Here is a 9,044-nt window from a genome sequence, read left to right on the forward strand (position 1 = left end):
TCCTTCCCGTCCTGGGACTCATGCAATCCATGCTTGCCGTGCCAGCTTGGACAAGCTCTGCCCAGAACACACCGCCAGTGTTGTTATTTCAGAGGAAAGCAGAGAGCCACAAAGCACAGGCTCCATCTGCCCTCTCTGGTGGAGGCAGCCTGCACACCCTGCACGTGTCACATGTAGTGGTGGTTGTGTTTGTCTCAGAAGCTACTTCTTATTTTATTACAGAATAAGCGAGGCAGCACCTTCTTAGGAAGCCCCCTACACGGAGCCTGACCTAAGGTGTGAATTCAGTGCTTTGCAAGGACTCGTTTGGGCTTGTTTCTACCGCGCTCATCCTGCAGGGGCTCGCAGGCCGGCAGCGAGGAACCCCAGCAGCCGCAGCAGCAGCAGCAGCAGGCCAAAACCGGGCCTCGGGCACCGGGGGGGGGTCGGGCGGGGGGGGTGGGGGCCGCTCCCTGCCCTCGGTACCCGGCGGGGCCGGGCGGCGGCGCTGAGCTCCCGGCGGGGCCAGGCCGCTCTCAGCCGCCGGGCCTAGCGCGGTGAGGGCCGCGGGCCTGCGGGGGGCGGCCGGGGCGAGGGGAGGGCGGCGGCTGTGCCGGGGTTGGGGGGCGGGGGCGGCGGCGGCGGCGCCCCCGATGTGGGCTGAGCGGCTGCTTCTGCCCTGCAGGGCCCGGCTGCGGCTGCTCCCGCCGCGGCGGTGGCGGCGGGGCGCGGCGGGCGCCATGAGGCTGCAGACGCCGCAGTTCCAGGCGCTCTTCACGCCGGGGCTCCGCAGCGTGGCAGGTGGGGGAGCGCCGCGCGGCGGGGTCGGGCCGGGGGGCCGCGGGCTGGGCTGGGCTGGGCTGGGCTGGGCTGGGCTGGGCTGGATGCGGCCCAGAGCCGCTAAGGGACGGGGAGCCGGGCCCCGGTCGGAGCTGTGGGGGCCTGCGCGGCCCTGCCGAAAGGCACCGGGGGGGGGGGGGGCGCCCCCGGCGGGCGCGCGGCGCCGCCGGGGGGGGCGGGGGTGCAGGTTCGGGGTGCCGGCAGCACCGGGCCCTTTCCCCGTGCGGGTTGCTGAGCCCAGAGCCCCCCAGCATCGTGCTGCTGCCCGCTAATGTGCGGGTTGGGGGAAGTGTCCCGGAAAGGTGTATCAGAAATGACCGGAAAAATACATGTGGGTGCTCAGCCCTGTACCCAATTAGCGCATTTTGAAAAAAAAAAAAAAAGGTACATACGTACTTAATAATGCGTATTCAAATATGTATCCCTGCATCTATGAACTATGTCTGTGGCAAGTAGGTTATGGCTGCCCATGTGCTGTGTTTCTTAGCTTGGATTGTGCCTTATGGCTTTCCTGTCCTTCCCAGAGTTGTTCGAGAAGAAGAACTATGAGCTGAGAATAGCAGGAGGTGCTGTGAGGGATTTGCTGAGCGGAATGACACCACAAGACATAGATTTTGCCACTACAGCTACGCCGGCAGAGATGAAGGAAATGTTCACGTCCGCTGGTGTACGTCTGATCAATAACAAAGGAGAAAAACACGGAACCATTACTGCCAGGGTTGGTTTATGATCTGACTTGGATCTTCTCTAACTGCTTCATGTGTCAGTTAATGTGCAGCACATCCAGTAGGAAACTGGTAGCATGCTCATGCTGTGTTGAAGTGTCACACTAAAAGTTTAAGTGAGAGCCCACTTTAAAGTATATAGTGCTTTTTGATTACTTTCTCTTTGTACAATTCAATGAAATACAACATTTTAATGCGTATTATCTCCATATAATGCATTGATGCTGCTGTGTCATCGCTAGAAAAGTTGCCCTGTTCACGTAGAGTAGGGAAGTTGATTGTAGGGTTTTCTGTTCCTGCTCCTGACCTCCCAAGACTTGCTTTCTCTACCATGCTCGTACCTCTGCTTCTTACTCCATCTTCTTCAGACTGTATAGATTTCTGCAGATTATCTAGAAAATGAATAATGCAAGCATTATTTTCAAGTGTTCATGTTTTTTGATTGTCTGGCTGTGTGGAAACGTACGTGTTTGTGTACAGTTAGCATTCAAGCTGGACACGTGCAAACCAACGTGGGGCTTAAAAATGTGTGTTTGTTGAATTTATATTCATGATTGTGTTGAAATAACAGTATCTGTGGGATTTTCAGCTCCATGAACAGAATTTTGAAATTACTACTCTTAGAATAGATGTTGTCACCGATGGACGACACGCAGAGGTGGAATTCACCACCGACTGGGAAAAGGATGCTGAAAGGAGGGATCTGACTGTCAATTCCATGTTCTTAGGTAAAATTATTTCAAAGGCAAATATCTAGATAAACCAGTGCTTTTCAAATTAGGCCAGTTTCCATTTTGTTCAGTTATACCGCTGTCGGCCAAAAAGTCTGTGCAAATATGAGAGATAACATGACAACCCACTTCAAATCATACAACTTATCTTCTGCATTTTCAAATGAGAGTGTTTAATTATGCCAGCCATGTATGTAAATTTCTACTCTTATTTTTTTTTCATCTTCTAGGTTTGGATGGGATGCTGTATGATTTTTTTAATGGATATGAAGACTTAAAAAACAAGAAAATTAGATTCGTAGGAAAGGCAAGTGCAAGAATACAAGAAGATTACCTACGAATCCTAAGATATTTCAGGTACTTGGTTTTGCCTTTTCTAGGTGAGGAAATAAATTAAAGAAGTACTTCTGATGACTGGTTGTAAAAAAGTAGGTTCATAGAGAAAGTTCAGAATCAAAAAAGTAGAATATATGTTGTCAGTCGTAACATACAGAAATCTTATTTGGGCAGGTTTTATGGAAGAATCGCAGAAAAACCTGGTGATCATGAACCTACTACACTGGAAGCAATTAAAGAAAATGCCAAAGGTTTGGCTGGAATATCAGGAGAAAGGATTTGGGTGGAACTGAAAAAAATTCTTCTTGGAAACCATGTAAACCATTTGGTTCGACTTCTGTATGAGCTGGATGTTGCCCAATATATAGGTAAAGTTAACCGAAGGTTGTAAATGATAGAGGAGTAGAAAATGCAAAGGAACTGCAGTGTGGCAAACAGATAAAACTTGTTTGCTTTTACCCAGAAATAAATTAGACTTTTTTCTGCTTTTTTTTTCTTTTTTTTTATTAACACTCTTTCCTGCACTTTTTTGTTTGTATCCCTTTAGGACTACCACTGAATGGCAGTTTAGAGGAACTTGACAGAGTCACTAAAAACATTCAAAATTTGTGTCCGAAACCCATGACTGTTCTGACATCATTGTTCAGGGTGAAGGATGATGTCACAAACCTTGATTTGAGGCTGAAAATCTCAAAAGACGAGAAAAACCTTGGCCTCTTTTTAGTGAAACACCGGCAGGAGTTAACCAAAGCAATGGGTCCAGAACCTCTTAGACCGTATCAAGACTTCATCATGGATGTAAGTGTATTTCACATTGCTGTACTTTGTTCTTCACAGTAAATTTGAATTGCGTGTTCCACAGAGCAGCAAAGATGGCAGTGCCTAGAGGAAGGAAAGGGCTGTGAAGGGTTCTTTTTTTTTTCCTTTCTCATCTGGAAGACTGAGATACTAAATTAATTTTTAAGAAATCATTTTGAAAAAAAAAATAGGTGAAGTGGGTTTTGAGAGCTGGTGTAGTTCCTGGAACATTGGTATTTATTTTTAATGAAGAGTACTGTTAAGTAGGCAACTTGTGATATTGTGAAGTAATTTTCAGGTGAAGTTCTGCACTTCTATTGCAGTACCTGAGGCCTGAAGTGAAAGATGTCAGTCTCCACAGTGAGGCCTGCCTCCCACAGGGAAAGGTGGTAGTCCCTCTCCAGTTTTAGTTTGAAGGTAGTGGTTCAAGCTCTTACCTGGAATTCAGGAAGTCTCCAAGGATCTACCAGAGCCTCCAGGCTCAGACTGAGTTTTAAAACCTGTGAGACAGAAGATCCTCACTTCCATAGTTCCATCTTGTGCAGATGTTGCCTCATAAAATGCCATGGGATTGATGTGATTTAGAGCACAGTTTGAGCTGTTTGTAATGAATCCTCTTTTTTTCTTTAGTCTAGGGAAGCTAATACAAATTCCAAGATATTGGAGCTTCTGAAGTACCAAGGAGAAGAACATCTTTTAAAAGAATTGCAGCAATGGACTGTTCCTTCCTTTCCCGTTAGTGGCCATGATTTAAGGAAAATGGGTGTGTCGTCTGGGAAAGAAATCGGAACAGCATTACAGCAGTTACGGGAGGAGTGGAAGAAGAGTGGATACCACATGGATAAAGAAGAACTGTTAAGTTGCCTGAAGAAATTGTAAAGTTGAATAATAATAAAGAACTGTTTGTGCCCTGTTCTAAGTAGAAGTGAGATACCAGTAAATATTTTGTCAACATACTAGCAACCAATACAGTATTTTGCATCTTTAAGATCTTCACAGACAGCACTGTTCTCCTGTTTATTAATATGTATTTTCTGCAAACAGAGGTTTAATTTTGTAGTGATGTAAAATCTTATTTGGCAAATTCCACAAACTCTACCTCTTTTTGTTTTGTATTAATGATGAATATTTACTACTTTATCTTGATTCAGGGAATGTAGAGATGACAAAAAGACTTTTCTCATTCCAACTTTGCTGCATCTCAAAAAGAAGATACTTCTATCGTGTAGATAAAATTATCTTCTTTGTGGTTTTTAGTGCTTAGGAGAGGGACAAAGTGTGAGGAAAGAACAAGATATAAATCTTTTTGTCGTTAACACTAGATATAAAATTGAAATACCCACTTCAGCAGTTCCCAGTCACAGTCTTACCATGAACAAAAAAGCCTGTTTTCTTTAAGAAAAAAAAGTCACCCTTTTAACCTAAAATTGATTTTGAAATTATGGATTCGTAACTGAGTCAGTATCATGAACTTCTTTCTCTCTTCACTAGTTTTTCAGAAACTTCTCGCTATGAGGAGTTAAAGCTATAGAGAACTAACTGGTGAAGGGTCCTACAGTTCTCAAATATATAACTGAGATGTACCATCAATGGAAGTTGTAGAAGGGAGGGCAGATCAGCTTCCCTACTTGTTTTTTTCTCCTTGTGTCCCGTAGTTGACTCTTTCTTCCTTTTTCTCCTCCAGTTACTTTAGTGGAATTCCGGTGGCAGTGTTAGCATGCCTAAACAAAGTGAATCTTGCTAAGTCATGTATCTGTTGCCTTCAAACTACTGACATTCAATAAATTACCAGTTTGCATTCAGTAATTCTCCGCACATCTTTTTCTGTAGCTCACAGTAGTTACACCCAGAGGTGTTCACCTCCTCTCTCATTTGCAGACATTCTGTTTAAATCAGTAGGATTATTTTGGGAAGAAATCTTTACCATCCCTGCTACTATCACAACAGGATCTTCCCAGGGGTACATGCAACAGCTGTGTTGCTTCTGTGTTAATTGTCCATACGTATCTTCTGTCTGTGCAGATCCACATTAAAAATGCACTCCGAATTCAGTTCAAAAGGAAATTTAAATATTTTGTCCCTTCAACATAAATGTATCAATGGCATTTTGGAAAATAAGAGAAATAAGGGGTTTTGACTGTAAGTTAAGGCTGATCAGGTGCCAGGGGAGAAGGAAACCTAAAAGAGAAGAGCTGTGTTCATGTAATACCTAATAACTTCTACTGGACTTGATGAACAGTTCATAGTCTGTTTGAACGGTAGCCATGAAATAATGCTGCGGAAGGTAGACCTTTGAAACTGATCTGTTTATGGCTGGTCATAATGAACATGTACTAACAGCCCTGGCTTTTTTGGTGTACTTTTGAAAAATAAAAAATTGTTCTAAACGGAAGCATCTCTTGTGTATATCAATTTTATTAGCGGGTTTAAATTCTCTTACAAAACCATGGTTACTATAATAAAGTTCTGTTTCCTTTTCCTCAGATAACGTTTTGTAACACTAGATGGCAGTAACATCAGAGCAGTGGCACAAAACCCAGCATTTTATGCTTTAATATAGACAAGTTACCAGCTGCTTTTTTTTTTTTTTTTTTTTTTTTCCCCTAGGAAATCAGTTACTTTAAATTATTCTGAAGGTACTTAAGAACTTCAGGGAGACAGCAAGGGAGGGAAAAATGTGCTGTTTTTCTCTGTTAATAAGGCAAACCTGGTAACACGATGGTGTTTGATTTAATTATGTAATTAAATTGAAGTGTCCTTGTGCAATTTATTGAACTACTAAAATCTTGGGAGGGAGACAAGTAATAAAATTTAGTGCTTTAGTAGTCTATTTTCTTTTAAAGAACACTTAACAAAACTACATCCTTTAAGGCAACTTCTGCGGAGATGCTAAAATGTTAGCAAGTACGCTTTATGTTACATACAATTGTTGTCCGGGTCAAACCCCACTTGGAGGTAGGATTTTTCTGATGTTTAAGGACAGAAACTTGAAAGCTTTATGATCTCTGGTGCCTGTTGAAAAAAGCACAAACAGATTGTTCTGAAAGCATCATAATTAAATAGTCCTGCTCTGAATTAAGTGTAGTTAGCACATGTGCTCAAATAGCTCGTTTAAAAGTCTTGTTATACTTCTTTCCATTTGGTCTTTCCAGCATCTCTGTTTTATTACATTTCAATAAATCCTAGTAAAAAGGAAAATGCATTCAATCAAAACAATGGCATATTTTAAACAAGCAGTACCAGGTTGAGTTCTGGAAAATGATCTGTTTGAATAAACATTTTTTTACACAGTACAGAATATTTAAATACTATATTGGGAGATAAGAGATGAAACATTTAAACATAGATGGTCAAGTAAAATACCCTTCTCCAAAGGATTACCTGACTAGTTACACAATGTGCACAATGTGTTCAAATTAAAAATTACATATCAGAAAAACATGGGGGTTTGCTGGTTGGTAGCTGTCCGCTGCTCCCCACTGTGATGTCCCTTTTAAAAATCAGCTGCCAGTATTGATGTAAATCAATCTATTTCAGTTTGGTTGGTGTTTTTTCTTTCTTTTTTTTTTCCTTGAAAAAAAAATGCAAAAGATTAACATTTCCCATATGCCCTCTTGTCCTTGGGGGAACATATCTTCACAGTTTGCAAAGACTAATGAAATAAACTCTCTTTTTCCTGTGTGTGAAACTAATTTTCGTTCAAACTGGAGACTAGAGCAGCAGGACAGGAGTGCACAGACCAAAAACATCCTTGCAGCCCAGAGCCCCTGTGTTTGAGGGAGCCACAGGGGCCTCCCCTGCCCAAGCTCATCGCTGCCCTGGGGGGAACCTTGTGTGAAGGGCAAAATGGTAAATAAGCCAAACTGGCTTCCCTCACAGATGGTTTCTGAGGATTAATGAACGTTTTTACCATTCTCTCAAGATGTAATGATCTGTAAAAATGATTGAAAGGCCAGATTGGCTTGAATGAATTTTTAGGGGAAAGGACATGGCTGATTCTCCCTGCAGAGCCCATGAACCCAAGGCCTGAAGGAAAGCTATAAGGAAAACAACCAGAAATGCCCCACGACCACCTGGCGGGAGGCATGGCAGCTCAGCAAACCCTTCAGAGGAATGTCAGCTGTGCCAGAGGGCAGCGTCTGGAGCAGCTCCCCCAGGCACTGACATACTCCCCCAGACACTGCCATGCTGGCCTGTCCAGTGCATATACAGCTACACCTATGTGCACATAGCTATATAAATGTCTGCTGTATACGCAGATAGTGTATAGAGGCTGTGAGGAGGCCGCTGCCACAGGCCTGCCTCCTGTGGAGGCCTGTCCTGTGCGGCACACGATGGCTGCACTGGAGGTAATCCCTTCCCTCGGCCTGCCAGCAGTGCTGGGCCTGAGGCACCCCAGGGCACGGCCGGCCCTCCTGGCTGCCAGGGTACCCTCCTGATTCGTATTCATGTTGCGGTCAACAGCACTTCTTAATTTCCTCTCATCTGCAAACTTTGTATGCTTCTGAGTCCCACATGACGCTCATTTACAGAACCATTGACAAGAACCGGCCCCAAAATGGCGTCCTGAGGAACCCCACTAGTGTCTGGTCACCAGCTTGAAGTGAAATGTTCCCTGTGCCCTTGCCTCAGTTTCCCTGCACCTGTTGAAAGAACATTTTCTGAAGGTGTGTGCAGGGCCTGTAGCCCTGTGCAGGGCCTGTAGCCCTGTCCCCATGCCCCCACAAACCGGGCACAGGCCCTGAATCACCCGGTGGCGTGGCTGGAGCGGGCCAGGCATTGGGTTTCCAAACACAGTAACACAGTGGAGCAGATTCACAAAGCAATCTCCAGCACACATTTGCTTCTGGGAACTGCGCTTCCTAAACTGTTATGAACTGTGCCATGGTCTGTTAAGTTTACGCCTCAGGCCCCCCAGACCTTGTTTCTGTTCAGCTTGGGGAAAGAGCGATGCCTGTATCTACAGCTTGCACAATAAATAAGTGTTGTACATGGGAATTCATCTAGCTGAACATAAAAGCAGGATTATTATCCTTATTTTACTTCCCCATATGGTACAGACACAAATGGCTCATTAACTTAAATGGGAATCTCGAGGGATTAGGACTCAAATAGTTTTTTGATGGCAATACCAACCTATTTGTTCCCATATACTAGAAGCAGAGGTACCAGTGGGCAGGGAAAAATGCGTACAGCGAGGAAAGCATAATCTGTGTCTGAATGCAGACAAGTGCCACAATACTTGGGCACTGATTAATCTTTTCAACTAGTGTGGCCTCTCAGCACTCTAGAAGTAACATTTGCCTTCTCTAGAAGAGCACTCTAAGATTAAGGAAGCCACAGAACACACTCCCATGTCAGACCTGTTACAATTTCTCTATGGAGCCAGTAAAATCAGGGGATAACATCTTTAGGGATCCAGTCTTCTATAAGGGCTCTCGTTCAGGTGGGTGACCTTTCTTACAAGCCTCAATAAATCAACAAATCTAACGGAATATTGTGGAGCAGGACTGGCTGGAGTGTAATCATTCCTTTTCCTCCCTTAAAAAGCTTCTCCCAGCTCCAATGGGACAGTGCAGATTATGTTCCATTAACAGAGCGTTGTGCTAGCAAGACTAACAGCATCCTTCATTAC

The 9,044-nt window shown here is 44.2% G+C and overlaps 1 protein-coding gene across 1 annotated transcript; it reads left to right on the forward strand.

Annotated features, from left to right (window-relative positions):
• The first annotated feature begins 594 nt into the window (after positions 1–594).
• TRNT1 (tRNA nucleotidyl transferase 1) lies at positions 595–5,801 on the forward strand. The gene is made up of 7 exons (XM_035337714.1): positions 595–780; positions 1,344–1,537; positions 2,134–2,272; positions 2,506–2,632; positions 2,786–2,979; positions 3,159–3,409; positions 4,040–5,801. The coding sequence occupies exons 1-7, from the start codon at positions 633–635 to the stop codon at positions 4,286–4,288; spliced, it is 1,302 nt and encodes a 433-aa protein (XP_035193605.1). The 5' UTR covers positions 595–632; the 3' UTR covers positions 4,289–5,801.
• Positions 5,802–9,044: the final 3,243 nt, after the last annotated feature.

This window comes from Oxyura jamaicensis, chromosome 12, assembly GCF_011077185.1.
Source record: "Oxyura jamaicensis isolate SHBP4307 breed ruddy duck chromosome 12, BPBGC_Ojam_1.0, whole genome shotgun sequence".
NCBI classification, from domain to species: Eukaryota; Metazoa; Chordata; class Aves; order Anseriformes; family Anatidae; genus Oxyura; species Oxyura jamaicensis.

What these genes read in the sequence shown, in the direction of transcription:
- TRNT1 (XM_035337714.1), top strand. Translation starts at nt 633, where the DNA reads ATGTGGGCTGAGCGGCTGCTTCTGCCCTGCAGGGCCCGGCTGCGGCTG. An exon ending in TGTCAATTCCATGTTCTTAG is followed by an intron (nt 2,273 to 2,505) that starts GTAAAATTATTT and finishes TTCATCTTCTAG; the next exon opens with GTTTGGATGGGATGCTGTAT. An exon ending in GGATGTTGCCCAATATATAG is followed by an intron (nt 2,980 to 3,158) that starts GTAAAGTTAACC and finishes GTATCCCTTTAG; the next exon opens with GACTACCACTGAATGGCAGT.